The 19,780-nt window shown below is 56.9% G+C and overlaps 1 protein-coding gene across 3 annotated transcripts in view; it reads right to left on the minus strand.

Moving 5' to 3' along the window:
• Nucleotides 1-18,788, minus strand: part of ADGRB1 (adhesion G protein-coupled receptor B1) — a 71,896-nt gene extending 53,108 nt beyond the window's left edge. For 2 of the 3 annotated variants that reach the window (XM_084751231.1, XM_084751230.1), the window contains exons 1-2: nucleotides 18,450-18,786; nucleotides 4,901-5,913 (exon numbers count right to left, since the gene is read on the minus strand). In XM_084751231.1, the coding sequence (XP_084607357.1) occupies nucleotides 4,901-5,684 (784 nt within the window). In that variant the 5' untranslated portion in view covers nucleotides 5,685-5,913; nucleotides 18,450-18,786. Of the gene's footprint in view, nucleotides 1-4,900; nucleotides 5,914-18,449 lie in introns of all 3 variants that reach the window. The other variant, XM_084751229.1, reaches the window with a different exon arrangement.
• Between the last annotated feature and the right edge of the window lie 992 nt (nucleotides 18,789-19,780).

Genomic DNA, 19,780 nt, shown 5'->3' on the forward strand with positions numbered 1-19,780 from the left:
GTACCCACATTTAGCACTTCCACGGTGCCCTGTCTTGTTCTTTGCTTCTAGGAGTGTCGTCTGTGATGTGCAGCAAAGCCTGTTTTCTAGATTTTTCTAAACTAAATGTTCTCTCTCTCTCTCTCTCTCTCTCTCTCTCTCTCTCTCTCTCTCTCTCTCTCTCTCTCTCACACACACACACACACACACACACACACACACACACACACATTTGGGGGTGGTAGGAGACACTCACACTTCCAAGATGGCACCTGCCTCTCTATTACCCCGATCACTCTCACAACTCCACTGCACCCCAAACCACACCCCGAGGCTCTCGCCAGGCCCAGCCTCTGCTTCTACATGCTGCCTCCCCTCCTTTTGGGGGTCTCCGGGGACTGAGCCTCAGAGACTTGGGGATCCCTGACCAAGTAGGATGAAGGCTGTAGGCACAGTGAATGGATCAGCTCTGGTCTGTGAGCTAGGCATGAGCCTCCAAGCATTCCAGGACCCCAGGCAATGTAGCATGTGTACACACCCTAACATGGAGACTCCACCCAGGCTTCCATCTCAGGCATGTACACACAGACACAGATGGCACATTTAGCATATGCACAGGGATGCATATATATGCTGGAATACACGCCCACAGCAACACTCACAGGGACACACCCACAAGGACTCACACACAAGGACTCACACACAGGAACACACAGGAACTCACTGGCAGGTACACACACTCACAGAATCTCACAGGCCTGCAACCCCAGAATCATGCTTTTTTTTTTTTCATTATCTTACAGGTCATTTCTGCAATAATATTCTTTAATTAAAACATGAATATTTAAAGCAACCCTTGAGAAAAATGATCCATCTCACCAGAGGCAGAGACAGGAGAGAGATGGAGGAGGAAACAGAGAGAGAAGGGATTAAAGACTGTGCAAGGTATGGGTGAGTGCTGGGGCCTGGCAGCCTGAGAGAGACCAGGCAGCAGGGCCAGTTGTCCTAGCCTGAAATCCAATGTGTGACAAGGCCATGTGGTATTTGGACAGGCCTTGTGTGTGTGTGGGAGGGTGGAGTAGGGCTAAAAGTGGGCCACACCCTCAATGGCGTGTCTGCTGACTCCCCACCTCAGCGACACATTGCCTGTCTCAGGAGAGGATGGAGTCCCCAAGCTTGACTGCTCCCAGAAGACAGTGAGGGCATAGGCCCTGGTAAGAGCAGGGCGTCAGCTGCACATCCTGGCACAGCTTCCTCTCCGCTGAAGTGTTGCCCAACTTGTGTCCTTAGCCACCCCTAACACCCAAAGTAGAGCTCAGTGCACACAATGGCACCTGCTATATCTATTGTCAGTCCATCTCTTGCACGCTTGTGTGACCTGACCTACCTTGACATCTCTGGTCCTGACTTTTATAAGCATGTACAGAGTGACTGCTTTGGGCCTGGTTCTGGCCTCCACTCTAGGGACGCATCGGTGATTAGGGCGCATGCCCCATCTTCTTAACCAGACAGGGAATAAGAGGCCCGCTGAAAGGGCTGTCAGGGAAGACAGAAAGGGGTAAAGTGCCTCTCTGGGAGATGACACACATAAGCAGGGCTCCAAGGAAGAGGCCTGGGGGTGGGGGTGGGGGGACTAAGGAGGAGGTCCTGGGGAGGCAGTGCCCCTGTGAAGGTATGAACAAGACAGGGACAGCCTCTGCTGGAGCCTGACTCATGGCCCTGTGAAGGGGGGGACTCATCTGTGTGTGATGCTTCCAGAACAAAGTTGGCACTCAGTGGCCAGCCGTTGCTCCCACTACTGGGCTCTTTCCCCTCCCATGGCCCGGAAGTGGTAGAGCCTTCTGGATGCAGGGCACAGGCACCTGAGCTGAGCTGAGCAGCCATGGGCTACCCTGCCCACAAGAGCTCGCATTCCCTGCCTTGTATCCTGGGCTTTGTGCTCTCCAAACCATCTTCTACTAGCCTAAGCAAGTCAGACAGATAGAGCCCACCCTGGATACACATATACACACATACACACTCACCATGTACACATGAACGTATATGCTCAGTGCATGGTATATATACAGTCACAATGTGCTACATGAACACTCATGTGTTCATACATGGATGCATACAATTTTTTCATGTGTTTAAGCATGAACATGGTGTGTTACATGTGCATATGCACCGATGCGTACACGTGCCTTAGCAATAAACACATGGGCTCACACAATGCTGACACTTACATCCATGAGAGTACACAAGTATATGCGAAAGGTTGCCAACATAATAATCAAATCAGTTATACTCACTAGGTGTTCATGTGTCATACATGAACACATGTGCAAAACACAGTCCACATATGTATATATACATGGGTGCACCCACCATACACATAAGCATGAGTGTGTATGTGTATACACAAACAGTGCACTGTACCTATGCACACATACGTATAATTCATGCATGTACACTCATGTGCTCACACCTCCCACTTGCCTCTGAGTACCACTTGCCAACATTGTCAGAATCCATGCACACACCTCAAAGTGCCCAAGCTCAATCTGTACACAACCCTTGCCTCTGCTCCTAGGCCCCAGGAGTCTGCCTAGCAATAAACAACAACACTGACTCTTGATCATCGGCAGTTTCACTCAACTTCCTATCCTCATGGAGACAGAAGAAGGCACTCTCAGGCCTCCAGAGATGAGAAGTGAGGGGCTGGCCTAGAAACACAGGTGAGCCAGGCTCAGACCCAAGACTCCAGGTGGGGTTCCAAGGCCATTGCTCCAACTTGGGCCTGTACCCATTCACCATGTACCCCTCGACTTATGTTCTACATAACCTCAGGTTCCGTTCTGAGCGACCTCAGCCGTGTCCTCAAGCTGCGTCTTACAGTCCTGCTTCCTCTGTCCCACATGGATGTCCTCATTTCTGACAGGATCCTGGGGGCCAGGCTTGCTCTTCTGCATTCACACCCACACCCTTTCATCCCGAGTCCATCCATCCGGCCCTCAGCACCAAAGGCTCTCCTCATCCCCCGACCCCGCTTCCCCACTGCACCCTGACCAGGCCAACATCCACCACCTCCCCATCCCGGGCTCCTGTGAGGAGCTCAGGTACATCACTCCTTTGCTCTGAGGCCTCCCAGAGTCCCTCTGTTCTCAAGGTCATGTAAACACTCCACAGAGAGGCCTGGCTACTTCACAGCTCCTGCAGCAAGGTGCTCACATAGCCATTCCTCGGGAAATAAAAAAAGAGCTACACACTTCCTCCAACCAACTCCGTACCACACAAGCACTTCCATTTGGTGCCCCCAGCCTCTCTCATGCCAGCCCTGGAGCGCCTCGGCTACAGACAGCTATGCCAAGGTGTTTGGAGCAGCATTCAGCAGCTCCCTGGCACAGTAGTTGCCCCAATATGCCACTGAGGACAGGCTCCTGCCCAGGGGGTATGATGTGGCCCCAACCAGAAACAAAGAAAATCAATATGATGGTGCAACCCTGAGAAGCATTTTGCAGATGTAGGAACCCAGGCTCATACAGTTAAATGCCGAGGAGAGGTAGAGCAGGGCACACGGCCAGATCGGCTGGTGACAGCTGGCCCTGCCATCCTGTGTCTTCCCACCCCATTTCTCTAGTCCCCCAGTAAGCATTCCATTCCTCCAGGGTTCCCCCATGGGCCCACTCCCATTCCTGCCACACAAAGAAACCTGCCCTTGTCAAGGTCACAATGACCTCCAGCTTAACCAGCAGGAGGGCCAGCCCTCTGCCCTTCTACCCATCATAATGACATGTACAGAACTTCCTCTGAGGACCCTGGAGAGGTCAGCTCAGCCTCAGTTTCACAGAGGTCCTGACCTGGGATCTGCCACAGGGTCTTGACCAGAAATGTGCTCGGGGTTGGGAACCTCCTATGCAGACTGTACGGCTTCATGGTCTCAGAAATGCTAAGGTGGCTGATGCTCTAAGGCATCAGCATCCTACTCTGGTCCTCCTTGGCATCAAGTCCTCAGCCAAGCCTCTCTCCCTGGCCCTGCTCACCAGGCAGGGAACAGACCTGAGCTCTCATATCCCAGTGTCCCCTTGATGCTAACTCAGCTCATATTTCCAGATCAAATCCAGGATGCCCTTACCACCTCTCTCTCCCCAGGTCACAGAAGGCAGGTCCCACCTTCTGTTACAGGCAGGGCACTCATAAAGATACATTGATAGCTCCATGACTTCTCCCAAACAGGCCTGGGCCCTGCTGTCTTTCCCCTAAGGCCACTGTCCTCAGGTGTCCAGCCCATGAGACCTCTTTAGCTTAGATTTAAGACAGCAGTTCCCTCAACACTGGGCTTCTGGGGGTGTCCTTGACACCCTGGTCCTTTTTGCGATGGGTACATACTGTTGGGTGGTGAGCCTTCCTCCTACCTGTGACCACTGGACCAGGATGGCATTTTTGTCCCTGCTCTCATTAACCACACCCCAGTGGCAGCTGCTGTAGACATGCTACACTGAACCCCAAAACCTCACCTCCTAGCAATAGCCTTCTGAGTACTCTGTCTCTGCACTGTCCTATGCTCCGCCCTGGAGTGTCACTGACCTTCATTTTAGTCCCTAGACACCAGGTACTGCAGCCTAGGAAAGGTTCAAAATGTCATTGTTGAAGATAAGTCGCGTCCTCCTACTGTGGAAGATTTAAACTGAGGAAGTGGCTTGTGAAGAAACTGGCTACTGATCCTTTCTTCCCTCGTTCACCCACATGCCCCCCTATCAGACAAGGCTTTCTATACTGGGCACCATTGATGAACTTAAGAACTCTCTAGACATGGTCTCTCAACCCAGATGACAAAAGTGATGCTGGACAGACGCCAGCCTTGGGAACTGCACTTTCCCCCGTGGCCTCGCTCCATCTGTTGCAGCACCATACAGGGTCCTTTTTTTCTGCCACTCACCTGCTGAGCCGTGCCCACCCCGGTCCTGGGTCAGGCTGGTGAGGCAGTTCTCAGGGCCACCAGCTACGCCATCCCTCAAGCAGACGTCCCCACGGGGGACCAAGGGGCTGGAAGCAGGGTCTCCAGCATCTCCACCAAGGCAGGCACAGGGAGTCTGCATAATGCCACAGGGGTGTGAGCTTCGGCTGCCGGCTAGACAGGCAGCCAGCCAGCGGCACAGCATCTGACAGGCAGCATGGCTGGGGTTGCGATTGCCGACCACTAGGTACTCCACAGAGAAGTCGTCACCAGAGCCGGGGAACTCGCCCTGGGGACCGGGGTTGCCTTCTTGGGGTGGCTGTTGGCGCTGCATCTGTAGGAACTGCTTGCTGGCCTGCAGGAACGCTAGGGGTGCAGAGGGATCGCAGAGCTGTAGAACTTCGTCAAAGCTCTCCACACCCAGGTAGGTGCGCGTGGACTCCAAGAAGGAGTCGAACTGGTAGGTACGGACACGGCCAGGGCCGAGGCAGGGTGCGGGCGCCTTGGCCACCTTCATGTAGAGCGTGTAGCGACGAGGGTCCGGGTTGCGAAGGGTCCAAGAGCAGCGTGAGGCGTTGGCCGGAAACACAGCGGCTGCCGAGAAGTAGCCGAAGAACTTGCCTTGCACCAATGTGGTGCACTGCTCCGTCCCAGGCCCTATGTCTGCCCCAGAGGCAGCACGTGCCCGGCGCCCCAGTAGCAATAGTAGTAGCAGGAGTGGAGCAAGGATCCAGATGGGGCCCGGGGCAGCAGCCTGGCCCCTCATCCTAGCTCGCGGGGCCGCTGGGGTTCCGCGGGCTGGGCAGGCAAGTGCAGGCCAGGCCTTGACATGCCAGGGTCCGGCTGCAGGCAGGGCCGTCCAGGGCAGTAGACCAGAGGCAGGGCCTGGGTGAAGGCAAGGTGGGGAACAGGGGCACTGTTTCAGGAGACAGTGAGAGCTGCGATGACTCCTAAAGTCCAGGCTCCTGGTATTTGCTTGTGGCTTCCAATGGTAGCTGGGGGGGAAAAAAAGGCATGGTCTCAGGACGTGAAGAGGCAGGAAGTCAGGAGGTCTAGTGAGGCTTTGGGCAATACAATATATGGCCCTGGTGTCTTCCCACGCACTCACTCTGTCCTCTTGTTCCTCTGTCTCCACCATAGTCCGACCCAGGGCTCCCCCTTCCCCCTTCCTGAGTGAGGAGGACAAGCTATACTCCTCAGGCCTTTCCTGTCATGCCTGGTTAATCATTGGCCCTGGGTGTGCTCACACCCTCTGGACCCCCAAGAGTAGAAACCTGGCTCCGTCAGATCCTCTCTTCACTTCCTTCAGAGGCCTCTTTCTCTTCCTGAAATATCAGCCAATCAAACAGGCATGGTAGCAGGCAGGAGGGAAGAGGAAAGAGGTGACCATGGCCTCTCCAGGGCTCCTAACAGACCCCATACCTTTCCATAAACCTGGACCAGGTATGGACCGCCATAAAAGGAAGATTCGGTGCAGGCCTGGGGATGAAGGGACTCAGACATGGCCCTGCTATGACAGCACTCACCCTCTGCTTCCCATGCATGGCAGTCCCCTGCCCCACACACTCTCAGCTGGGGATTCCCTTCCTCACTCTCCTACCTGCCTCTTGTGTCCTCACCTTGCCTCTAGCTTGGTGGCTATGCTACCTACATTCATAATGAGGAAGCTGAGGCACAGAAAATATGTGGCTTCCTCAAGGTCACAGAAAGTGGGTAAGAGAAGCCCACCCAAACCCTGGAGTGAGCTAGTGCCTCTGGGAACACCTTCCATCTATGGGGGGTGGGAACTAGGTGATTCCTTGTGCACCTCTAAGGGTAAAACTCGAGAGCTAGTCTGGGTTCCGCATGCTGTGTACCACCCAGCTCAGCCCTGCCTTGTTGGAGACATCAGTTCCCCCACTGTCCCTCTGCAGCTGAGCCAGTAGGGAAAGAAGGGAGGTCACAGCCAGGCCCCTCCTTCCTTGGCCTCTCAGCCTCTGGGTGCAGACCCGATGGCTCTGCTGACACTGTGTATGCAGCAGCTTGTCCCTACCCCAGGGACTCTCCATGCCATGCAGCCTGGGCCCAACTGACCAGTGACTCAAGGTCAGTCCCAGCTCTGCATTCCACCCTGGCGTCCTTCCTGGACTGCCTCCTGGGCAGGCAGCAGCCTCCAGGCCAGTGCCCAGCCTGAGTGGAGGTTCTGAGCTGATGGAAGCCAGGATGCCTGAGGCTGGACAGTCTTCTCGGAGCCTCAGGTTTTGTGCCTCTGTACAATGAACAGGACCCCCATTTCCCAACTGCTTCCAGAAGGAGGGTCAAAGCACACACATATCCTCCCGCCCCATCCTGGTCTTTAAAAAGTCCAAACGTGCATGGCTAACTTCTAACCCTGGCATCCCCAGGCCCCCTGGAAAGCACTCTCCGTGTCCTCATCCTCTACTTCTGCCAGCTCCGAGGTAAACTGTTTTAGGGGTGACCCTTGATGTAACCTCACCAAGCCTCCATGACCACCCAAAGAAGCCATGGCCTGAGTCCCACAGTCCGCCCCTCACTCTATTGTTCTTGATACCAGTCTGTCAGCAGAGGCCTACTCAGGGCCGTACACTCCCTCTATGAAAAGCAGAGGTCAGTATCAGGCCCAGGGTAATGTTGGTAAGATCTGGAGGAAACGTTCATCCAATAACCTCCCATGCTATTGCTACTCTACCCCCGGGGCCAGTGACCTCACCCTGCCCAGCCAACTCATGCACCCAGGAAGCCCAGGCCATCTTGTGAGACACACCTCATAGCTGAGATCATCCCCATATCCACTGCCTTTTACCAAGGGGCCTACATAGCTTGAAAGGGCCACCGGCTCCCAGGAAGACACTGACTCTGGAGCCCCCACCTGTAAATCTGAGATCAGATATAAGCATCCACCACCAGGCTCTTGCATCCATTTGGAAAATGGGCGTGGCCTGGGGTATATTCTGCACTCACAACCTAGCCAGGCAGCATGTGTGTGTGTGTGTGTGGGGGGGTGGTTTATCGGTGGTGTCCATAGAGCCGTGTGGACGGTGGCACTGTCCTCCACGGGTCAGCTAGGTAAGAGACACAGGCAAGCTCATCTGAGTTCTTGGAAGGACAGTGCATGATGATGCACATCACCCTATGCCTGCCTACACTCTGTCGCTGCAGCAGAGAGCCTAAGGGATCCACGTCACAGATGGCCGGAAGCTCCGCAGAGAACCCTTACCTTGCCCTTACTTGCCACCATCCTAGGACCCCAGGGCACTAGCTGAGCACAGGCCCTTCCAGCGTCCCTGCTAGCTAGATTCTTGTCACTGGTCAACAACTGTTGAACAGTTATCCCCAGAGTACTGGCCAGGTACATAGGTTCCCAGTGTCTATTCCAGGGGAGGTGGCCATGGTGGCCAGTGGCAGCATAGCCACAGAACTGTCCCTTAAATGAGCCACCACTTGTAGGCTGGGGGCCACGAGAGGCTATAGAGGAAGCAGGAAGAAAGGCCTAGAGCCAGGGCCAACTAACGTAGGGGACCAAGGGGAACATTTCTGGACTGGATGTTAAGGATGCAGAAGGTCATAGTGAGAGAGATGGGAGAAGGGGCAGCTGAAAGCCATGATCAACATCCTCTCAGGCAACCACACCCCTGCAAACCCCTAAGCCTTCAACAAACACCACCCATGGAGTTCTCAAACAGGGCACCTAAAACTCTTGTAGGGGTACAGAGTCTCCAAGGGAGGGAGGTGCTGAGGCTCAGGCCTCTCGCAGATGTCCTGGCATCTTCTAAAGCAGTGGTTCTCAACCATCCTAATGCTGCAACCCTTTAATATAGTCCCTCATGTTGTGGTGACCCCCCCAACCGTAAAATTATTTCATTTCTAGTTCATAACTGTAATTTTTCTACTGTTGTGAATCATAATGTAAATATCTGATACACAAGGTACCTGATATGTGATTCCCCCACCTCAAAGGGATCACGACCCACAGGTTGAGGAGCACTGTTCTAAGGCATCTTAGATTTGAGCTTGCCTCATCCTCATCTTTGGAAAAGGCACGGCTGGCCCAAAGGCATCACAGACAACACAAAAGAGAGGCATGGCAGGGCCTGGCTGTACTCTGTTACGAGGCAGGTATAGGAAAAAGTCTGGGTGTCACTACATGAGGCCCCTGCCCATTCTCCAGCCTGTCCCCAGCTGCCTTCTGCAGATGCCTCTTCATCCACCTGCCTGGCTCCTCCCACGAGTTCTCTCTCATCCTTCTCAGCCCAAGCAAACCCACTAGTCGAGAATGCTGAGTGGGTGAGTGGGACACAACAGGGATTGGCTCCCTGCTGGCAGGGGCACCTTACAGTTGACCTCTTGAAGGCAGAGCCCAAGTGGGGTTGTGAGAGCAAGTTGTGATTCAGGCCTCATTTGATCTTCATTAGAGGCATCTGTGGCTTCAGGGGACACAGTGGTGGGACAGGGTAGGGTGGGGTGGGGCAGAGAGAGAGAGAGATAGAGAGAGAGATAGAGATGCTTTTTATCAGTGGAGACAGAAGGTTCCAGAAGGACAGCTGTGTTGGGGAGGTGGAGTAGACATGTGTGCCTTGCATTTACATGTGTCTGTGTAAGCCCTGTCTACACATGTGTGCATGTATATGAACACAGGCAAGGTGTGTTTAGATTACGTGTTGGAGAGCCCAGCCTCAGAAGTACAGCCTCTGGGGCTGAGCCAGTCAGGCTGAGAATAAAGGACTCACCTGGGCAGCAAGTCTCAGAAAGCCTTGGTGGCCAGGAGCTAGAGTAAGAGGCCATCTGAGTCACACGCTCTCCCCATGAAAAGTGGCCCTGAAGCCACTGTAGCATGCACAGAGACCCTCCACCATATGTAGCCTGTGTCCGTGCCCCCTGCTACAGCAAGTACATAGGCTGCTCCTTGAGAGGGTACCTGGATTCCCCAGGGCTGGGCCAGGCTCCCTAAGTTCCGCACCTCCTAAGGCCACGCGCTGTATTTCCCTGGTGAAAGCCTGGCATCCCTTGCAGGAGCTTGCTAGCCTCGCTTCCCAGAGATGCCCCAAGCATCCGCCAGGAACCCTGAAAGGAGCTGCAGCCTGGCCTGCCATAGGCACCCCCATAGAATTTGAGAGCCTACAAGCTTTGACAGGCTAGAGATGGTTCCTATCTCCTATCCCAAGTGTTAGAAGACTCTCAGGCTAAATGTTCCCAACTTAATATGAGGCTGCCACTGGCCCTCTCTCCAGGAAAAGGAGTGCCTGCCTTGGCCTCCAAAATCACAGGTCACCTCTCTGGTAGAGAGTACCCATCTCTAGGTCCGAGTAACACTGGGCAGTATATATGCCTTCTACTCAATCTGGTTCCCAGAGAAAGTGTTCAGTTTGTACCCAATCCTGGGCAGACCCCTCTTTTTCCCAACTTTTCCCAAGGCTCAACTGTTCTACATCCAGGAAGCTCTTCCTGGTGTCTAACCACCATTGTTCTGCAGAGAAGGCTGGCTTGCCTCTACAGGACAAGGCCTCTTCTAGGGCACCCAGAGAAGCCTCAGGGGGGTAGGAAGTGGTATTAGGGTGTCAATGGGAGGTCCCACTGATGGAATTCATAGATGCCTCAGCAGTTGGAGTGAAGAACAGGAATCAGGAAAGGGAAAAAGGGAACTGGTGACTTGGCTCCCTGAGTGCCACCTGCAGGCAAGAATAAGCATAGCACCTCATGACCCTAGATTCAAGTCTGGCGCGCTGGGGAAGAGAGGGTGGGGGTGGGGTGGAGGTAGCTAAGTGCCCCAGGCCATACCCAAGGGCCACAGATTCCCACCTAGATCCACCCTAGCCAAGGAAGCAACCACTCCAGTGCAAAATCAAACAACACACACACAGAGCAGTCAGGCCCAATAACTTGGTCTCCACATCATGATCCAGGGTTATGGATGGGATGCTGTCAGAGGGCCTCCTCCAGCCTTAGGGCATCCATTTCTTCTCAAGGCCCTGCGCTAGCCCTTATCAACAGACCAAGCAAGGGCCTGGGCTCGGTGCTCCCTCCCCACCCCAGGCTGCCCATGGCATCCTAGACACCAGCCACAAAAGCCACTCTGTAGTCCTGCGGCATCCAAACAGTGCCCGCCTGTGTACTGGATGAGGCTGCAATGGGGGAGGGGCAGGCGCCCCGGGCACTGAGGACTGCCCAGGAGACGAGGGTGGGGGTGGGGGAGGGAGCTGGGGGGGGTGTCCTTCTTGCTCACAGTGCCCTCCCTACCCCCACTCCTGTGGTTGTCCCAAGCCTGGGTCGCTAGTTGCAGAGGTGGTCCTGCCACCTGCCTCTGGGGCCCTAGTGGGGCCTCTGATGTAGGCCTCAAGGCAACCTGTGTGACTCCCACAGGACTCAGGGCCAGAGGGAGCCAAGAATCTGTGAAAGGCCTTCCAGGAGGCAGAAAGACAAAGAGGGGGCATCTGCACGGCTTGCTCCCCAACGATGGCCTCAGGCTCACCTACCAGGTGCAGAGGGAGCCAGCAAGGCCTCTTGAAGCTCCACCCATAGGAGAGAGGTGGGGTGGCCCATGCATCAATCCCACAGGAGACATGGGACAGAAGACCATGAAACAACAGAACTAGGAGCCTCCAATTCATCAGACCCAGCAAGCCACCACTACTCCACGACACAGGAGCCACTCAGGGAGGTGGCTGGGAACCACACTGAACTGCTAGGAGGAAAGATCCGGTAGGACATGGGGCTACTCCGGCAGTGTCTAGAGGGGCTCTGCCTGTGCCCAGCTCTTCTCTAAGCCAATGCATAATCTGCCTTGGCTTAGACCGCCCAGAATCCCCACCACCATGGGGAAGCCGAGCAATAGCCGCAGGTCCCCTGGGAAGAAAAAGACTGTCATCTTTTACCCCGCCCCATCCCACTGCCCATTGCACCTTGACCCCTGTGTTATTGCATCCTGTCTCGTAGCCATCATTCCAACCTGTCTGGCACTAAAGGAGCTCCATATGCCCCGCTCCCTTGGCCCATACCATGCCTCCTTCCTGCTGCTCAGGCCCAAGAAATCCAGGGCAGGTCTGAGGCCATGGCAGGCAGGCAGGGCTCCTGCCGCCAGAGCTCAGGTGCTAGGAAGAGGGAAAAGGGGAGGACGTTTTGGCAAGTCTCCTAAATGGCCAGCTGCAACAGGACTCACCTCAAGCCAGTGCTCAGACGGGGGATCTAAAGGGGGAGGCTATGGTCTGGAGAGCAGGCCCCACCCCAGCCACTACCAAGGCCAACTAGGAGCAGCTAGCCTGGGAGGGCAAGGCTGGGGAAGACAGGGCAAGGCTGCGAGCGGGCAACTGAGCACTGAAGGTCTTAGTCAGTGTATGCCTGGGCTGACCGCTTCTGGGGGGCGGGGCTGACTTTCTGTAGGGCCTTCGGAGATTCTCCAGGCCATTTGAGGGTAGCCTGGGCTCTTGTGGCTGACCTTGGCAAGCTTGGATGTGGGGATACTGAGGAAAAGACACGACGCTCCAGGCCTACCCGCTGACATCCATGCATCCATACCCATAGTAGGCCAGAAGCTGCAGAACGGAGACCTCAGCCCGGTTGCTGGCACTGTAACTTTAGAGCAGCAACTGTCCTGCCCTGGTGGGTGGATGGAGGTTGGCCAAAGTGAGACTGCTAGAGCAGAGGCATGCAGGGTAATACCCCAAAGTAGTGGTACTGGACCAAGCCTCTTGCAGAATCCAAGTGGCAAAGGATATGGTTTCAGTGCTGGGGAGATAGATGGCCCCCTGAGCCTGTGCCCTGCCTCTATTCCATATGCTCCTGCCACCCAGAAGAGCCTCCAACCCTCATACAGACCAGGTTATCATGGCTCCGGCAGCAGCATCCCGTGACCATAGCATCCCGTGACCATAGCATCCCGTGACCCTCATGATCACAACCTTACCCCAATATGCCACGTTCTTGTGCGTACCTGTTCTCCTTGTACCTGTACACTGGCCATTCACAGCATACTGTGCTTGCACACTTGGAGTTGCATACAATGCTGTGTGCATACCACAGTGCCCACTCACAATACCACATGTACACTGCACACACAACACTGCTAAAGTGAGCAGCCTCACACACTTATAACTCAGGGAGCAAACACACACTGTCCATACAAGTATACATGTACACCATTCCTCATATATACTGTAGGTGTACTGGTGTACTCAGAACTGTGTGTCTCATACCCTACCTGTGTGCACACGCACGTACGCACGCACGCACGCACGCACGCACGCACGCACGCACGCACGCACCCACGGCTCTCACTTCCTTGAAGAACAGCCTTCAGCTGCTGATCTTCTGAACCCACTGGTCATTCCAGGGACAAGTGACATTCTGACTCAGCCAGGTGGATTCTTGGGAACTGAGCTGCAGGGTTGGACCATAAGAAGTGCCCAGGCAAGATGTGAGGACATCCCACTGGGACTCTAGGTAAGACAAATATAGGAGATGTGGAACTAGAAGGACCCAGAGGGTCCTAGAAACCTACAAGAAGAACATCGTGACAGGTGGATCGGGGGCCCCAGGGCGGTCTGCTCAAACTATTGCACTAACCAAGGACAATACAAGTAGTAAACATCGAACCTCTACTCTGATCTAGCCAACAGTCAGGACATTCTCTCCACAGTTATGTGGAGAGCAGGAACTCACTCTGACATGAACTCTGGTGCTCCATATTTGACCACCTCCTCTGGGTGGGGAGGCCTGAGGGCACTCAAAGAAAGAATAAGCAGGCTACCAAGATGAGACTCAATAGCCTATGACCATATAGAGGGGAAGGATGTCCCCCTCGGTCTTAGACCTAGGAGAGGGGGTAGGGTGAAAGCAGGAGGGAGGGAGGGAGGAACGGGAAGATACAAGTGATGGGATAACAATTGAATTGTAATCTGAATATATTAAAAAAAAAAAAAAGAAGTGCATAGGCAGAAGATGGCTTCAAGGAAGAAACAGTAGCTATAGGTCCTGTAGTAGCAAAGATTAGGGGCCCACAGCACTCTTGACCTGGCATGGACCCATAGACCTCCTGGCAGTGGGAAGATAGGTGATAGACAAGTTTGGGGGGCCTCAAACAGTTCTGAGGGAGGGGTTTGGGGGCGATGGTGTGGGACAGTGATGGACACTTGTGCATGGGCATGAGATGGTAGGGGTGATGGGTGGGGTGAGGCGAACCCCAGAACCCAACATGATGCCAGCTGATGATGGTAAGGAGGAAGGGAAGAGGGCAAAGGGGTTGAGTGTATATGGACTGTGGAGTGGAAATAGCCACAGCCTGTCTGGCAGAGGGTGCAGGAGGCCACAGGCCTGCTCCTCCTCAACCTGGATACTCTTGGAGCAGGTGACACGGACCTTCCCAACTACCAGTGTATCCCCTGAAGCCTGTAGCACATCCCCACACACCCTTGTGCACATGTGTGGACACACACGGGCACGTGTGAAATATGTTCCGCTTGCTCTGCGCTTGCGCCGACTAGAGTCCTGGTGAGGCCACAGTAGGCACGGGATTTGGGCAGTGGTGGGCTCTCCGTGTGTCTCTCTGTGGGATATTTACATGTCTGTTGCACACTGGCACATGGGGGCTACCTTGGGTCACATCAAGCCTGGGTACTCTCCTATGTGGCAAATTTACCTATAGCTCCTGTGCCATGCAGCCAAGGGGTATGGCAGCCCCGTACAACAGAGCATACATTTTTGTCTCCTGATTGGTACCTCTGAAACCCACTACCCATCATGGCAAGTCTATCAGTCCAAGTGACCAGTCCAGTCTATGGCCCTGAGAGGCCTCCCAGCTTCCAGAGTACAGGCCAAAGCCCTTAGGTCCTTGGGTTCTGCCCTTCACCTTCCTCTCCTGAGTCTGCCTTGTCCTTTTACATCTGCGCTCATTCTCCCAGGGCCTTTGGACAGGTATTCCTCACCTTAATATTTTTTCTGATCTTACCACTGCCTTACTTTTTGGCCCTCCTGGGTGCCTACACCTCCGGGCTACCTCAGCCCCTGGGAGCTTGTCAGGCCCCTATCCTATATGCTCCCATTGACACAAGAATTTGGTGGGGGACACTTTGGCCTCCCCTATACTTCCAGCATGTTTGTACAATGTCGTGCAACACTTCCTCTGTGTGTATTTGGGCTGTACACGGGGGGCCCACAACCCCCGTGTTTTCCCAGAATTCACAGTTCTATGCCTTGGTACAGGTGCACCCCCAGGGTAGCACAAGGACCATGAACAGTGAACTTTCAGGCATTTTAGGGTTTACAGAAACCTTCAAGGTCCAGACTTGCTCGGGGAGGGAGGGTGCTAGGGCCCCTCCCATTAAGAGGGAGTATATGCACACATGTGGGAGGCTGCATGCTTGCACACACATGTTTGGAGCCTGCAGATTATCCCATAAGCACGTGCATCCGTTGGCTCGTAGGTACACGTGTCCACAAACACACAGTCACACTTGTGCATTGCACATCCAGGCAAGGAGAATTTGGGAGAGAGTGATGCAGGCTCAGTCTGAGACACCAGATGCGTCATTGGCTCTGGCTGCAGGAGCCAAGGGACAAGAGAGGGCGGCAAGGGGTTGCCCAAGATGGGGCCTGGAGCGCGGGTCCGCGGCAGAGGAGACGGAAGGGGCGGGCAGGGCCAGCGCAGCGCGGTGCGGGCGCCCTCTCTTGGTCGTCCGCAACAGCGCGCCGGGCCGGCCCTCCCGCCCGCCCTCCACCACCGCAGCCCGGCGCCGGTCGCTTGGGCCTGGAGCCCGCGGCATCCCCTGGGGACTGACTCCGCGTCCCCAGACTCGCTCTGGGAGGCAGAACTGGGCCAGGCGGGCAGCCAGGAGAACAGGGCGCCATGAGAAGCTGCTCAGGCCCCTGCCGCTCACAGGGCCCTGCCTGGGGCCCGCTGCTCCCTGGCCTAACCGCTGTGTCCGCAGGCGCAGAGCCGCCTCGGAACCCAGGCGGCCTGGACGCCGCAGGCCCAACACACTGCGGACCCGGAACGTCGGGATCTCCGGATATGCACGAGGGGTCGGGGCTGCAAAGGTTCCAAGAACATAATGCGCGTTCCCATTTCGCGGTCTCAGCTACCGAGGCCCAAGAGCCTATGAGCAAAGGAAGGGTCTTGGAGGGCTCAGCAACTTGGCGGCGGCCCCTCTGCGGCTCAAGGTCCATAGGAGTGCGGTATGAAGCCAAAGGCGACAAAATCGCCTTCTCTCCGCCCCCGCGCGGGATCGAGGCAGGGACAAGCGTCCTTCTCTCAGATCCGAGGCAGCAAACTCCCTGCACGCGCTTCCAGCGCATCGCGCATCCGCGGGCCCTGGCACATCCTTTGGCCTTGGGGCTCTGCCCCGGCCTCTTGGGCTATGGAGCTACCCCGCCGGTTTCCAGTCCCCCGATTGAGGCGCAACAAGTCTGAAGGCAGTGCCGAACAGCTGCGATCAAGGGGAGCGGGAGGGCGTAGGGCCCCGTGCGGGGCGAGAGGCGCTCCGGGATCCCCGAACTCACGCTATGTCCATTTCTCAGTACCGGGAGCCAGGCAGGCTCGCGGGACTGACTACGAGCAACCCACACCCCCTTCGAAGGCCCCAAATCTGCGCGCGCGGGGACGCGCCCAGGAGCCCCTGCCCCTTTCTCTGCCTGCTTGACCTTGCTTGGGTACTCACAGCCAGACCCTACCTACGGCACCCTGGCGGCGTCCGAAAGCAGAGTTTTGTGGCCACCCGCGGTCGAGAAGGGAGCAGCTACCTCCTCGACCTCCCTTGCTGCTGTTGCTGCAAGGGTCTCTGAGAAATGGAAGGCTTGAAGGTTCTGGGAGATGTTATATTCGCTTTCTCGGATCCCAAAATACGGGATAACGCCTCTCAGATAGTGAAAAAGGACCCCAGCTTCTCTCCCCACGCCTCCGCCCGCTGTTTGTGCCCCTGCAGTAGCTTTCACGAGGAGGGGCGTGTGTTTGTGGCTACAGAGCGGGGACACAGAGGGTCTCTTTGGGCCCCCATGATGCAGACGCGCAGACCTCCCAACCCCCTCCCCAACACATATGCCAAGCGGCTCCTCTGGGGCGGGAGTGCGCGCCCCGTGCCCACCCACGCGCCTTCGCCTTCATGCCTTTCAACTCCCTCGGAGTTGCCGCCTCAGACCCAGGGGAGAGGAACGTGATGGGGACTTGAGGGAGGGAAGGGGCGCTGAAGGAGCGGATTAGGGCTGGTCTAGTCCTAGCCCGGTCTGCGCGCTCTGAGAAACTTGGAAGCCCAGAATAAAAGTGGAAAGGGTAGGGGTGCCCAACAGGCCCGAGAGGGTGCCAGGCTGGTGCAGCCCTTTGGGTTCCCTGGGAGTGACCAAGCAGGAGCCACCGCAGCCAGGCAGAGGGATCCGAGCACAGAGCCGCAGCCCTCAGACCAGCCCTCGAGCCACCTAGCTTCGCCGCGATTCTCGGTTCCGCCGCCCACCTCTCGGGGCCAGGGACGTTTTCTGTTCTGCTTAGGCTGCGCAAAGGACCAGAGGAAAGGGCTCCCGACCGGATCCGGAGCCCTCAGACTTTCAGGAGGGGGCGGGGGCCGTGCTCATTCCTCGAGGCAGTGGCACGCAGCTCGGAAAGAGCGCAGCGGCCGCGGAGGCTGGTGGCCTCTGCCCACTGGAGAAACGCAGCCGAGAGTGCTCAGTGCCCAAACCCGCTGCTTCAGGCGGAGAGGGCAGCGGGCCGACCTAAAGTTCAGGGCAGCCTATCTGCGCCGCCTGTCTAAGCGAACAGAAAAGAACACCAGGAAGGACCGAGCTAGGGCGTATGCGCGTGTCAGTTGTGATGGTGGGGGCACTAGGATAGCCCTTTCCCGAATTTGGAGACAAGCCTCCGGGGGTCTCCGCTGCTATTGTCGGGTCTGTAAGGTGAGAGCTGTGAGAAGTCTGGGGGGTTCTTTGCCCGCCTCCAGCTCTGTGCGTGGGGTGGGGGAGAGGATAATGCAGCCGGGCCCTATAATATATGTAACGGGCTTTGGGTAAGATCAGGGAATAGGGGACACATCGGGTTGTCTCTCCTTATCCTCCTTGGGCCGGCATAGGGAGCCAGGCGGGGCTCCCTTAGACCCCTGCCAGCATCTATGTGTCGAAGCACCACGGGAACGCCTTCCCCAGCGCGCCTTGGGTCTGTGCTGGCGATAGAGCAGGGGGTCCTTCCCCGCCTCAGCCTGCCAGATTGGCCCGGCTCTGCCTGATGAGGATGAGGGGGAGGTGAAGAGCACCAAGAAGCCTCTCCCACGTCCAGGGCGCCCCCTCCTCAGCCCGCCCAATGCGGGAGCGCAGGGACCTGCCAGATTCCGTTACCGCCGCTGGAGGAGGAAGGGGGCTGGGGGAATGGGGCTGGTGTGTGTGTGTGTGTGTGTCGGGGTGGGGGGGGGTGTTCAAACTCCCAAGCTCGGAGCCTAATCCTAGGAGCTGCGAAGCCCAAACGGCGAAGTTGGTTAGTCCGGGAGGCCACCCCTCCTCCGACCCCCTCCCAGCACGAGACGCCCCCTTTCGCCGTGCCCCCACCCCCCTCCGGAGCCTCTCTTACCTTCCCCAGAAGCAGAGGCCCCGCGGGCGAGCAAAGACTTGATCCAGCGACTTGCAAAGCCCCCGGAGCGCACCGCGTCGCCAGCGGCGGAGCCGCGCGCCCGATCCGAGCTGGGGCTACTGTCGCTTGCCGCCCCCGACACGCTTTGGGCCCCGCCGAGACGTTCCCAAGAGCGCACCCGCGGGCGCTCTCAGACTCCTCCCCACCCCCTGCTTGGTGGAGCCCCCCGGGCGCCAGGAGGGTCCGGATGCCTGGGCTGCGGGCTATGCTGGGCGCGCGGGCCCGGAGCCGAGCCAGGACGCGGCGCGGACGCCTGTTCCGCCGGCTCGCCCGCTCAGCTCGCTCTGCCGGGGCCGCCGCCAACGCCGCGCCCGCCGCCGCCGCCTGCGCCCGCCGCTCCCTCTCCGGCCGCGCCGCCGCTCCGGTCCTCTCGCCTGCCCGGCTCTTCTCGCCTTTTTTCCCTTCCTGGGGGGGGGGGGCGGGGGGAGCGGAGCGGAGCCGGGGGCGGGGCGGCGCGGGCAGAAGAAGGAGGAGGCGGAGGACGCGGGGAAGGAGGAGGAGAGAGGCAAGCTGCTCCCCCGCCCGGCTGCCGGCGCTCCCCAATCTCTCGCTCTCTGAAACTGGATCCCGAATCGGGAGCCAGAGACTGCATTACGGATTACATCAGGCTTTATAGAGCTTCCAGATCACACATTAGAGGGGGAGCGCGAGCGGGGGGCGGATTGGGGGAGGGGAACGGGATCACGGAGAAGGGGTGCGACGCACAGGCGCGCGCACCTAAGACAGCCGGCTCCTGCCCCACGCCAGAAAGCTAAGAGTTGGGACTGTGCTTTCTTCCAGGAGCAGGGGAGTGGCTGCATCTGGGTGACAGGTGATGGACCAACAAAACGAATGGATGGAGATGAGGGGTTGAGGGCTGTGCACAGACGCACAGACCTATAGGTGTGTGGGAGGAGGAGGCAGGTGAATGTAGGTAGAGGCTGTCGGGAGGGTGGATGGATGGACGGACAGGTGGCCATTAGGGTCAGGGTCGGTGGAATTGTGAAGGCGGGTGAGAGTGAGCAGGAATGGGGGAGAGTCGATTCGGTGGGTGGCCCTAGGGAGAGAGGGCTACGTAGATGGGTGGGCCATGCAAATGGAAGGATGATGCATACATAGGTGGAGGGTGACTGGGTGGGTGGGTCGGATGAGTGATGGGCAAAGAGGTGGGGAATCAGAGGCAGGGACTGGGGCCCTTCCAAGAAGAGCAGGGGTGGGGCACTGAACTGTTTTCAGTTGGGTCCGATGGGTCTACACTTACCTAGGGGAGGACCTCCTGTCCTGTGATGCTG

This window comes from Acomys minous, assembly GCF_964271855.1.
Source record: "Acomys minous genome assembly, chromosome: 12".
Lineage (NCBI taxonomy): Eukaryota > Metazoa > Chordata > Mammalia > Rodentia > Muridae > Acomys > Acomys minous.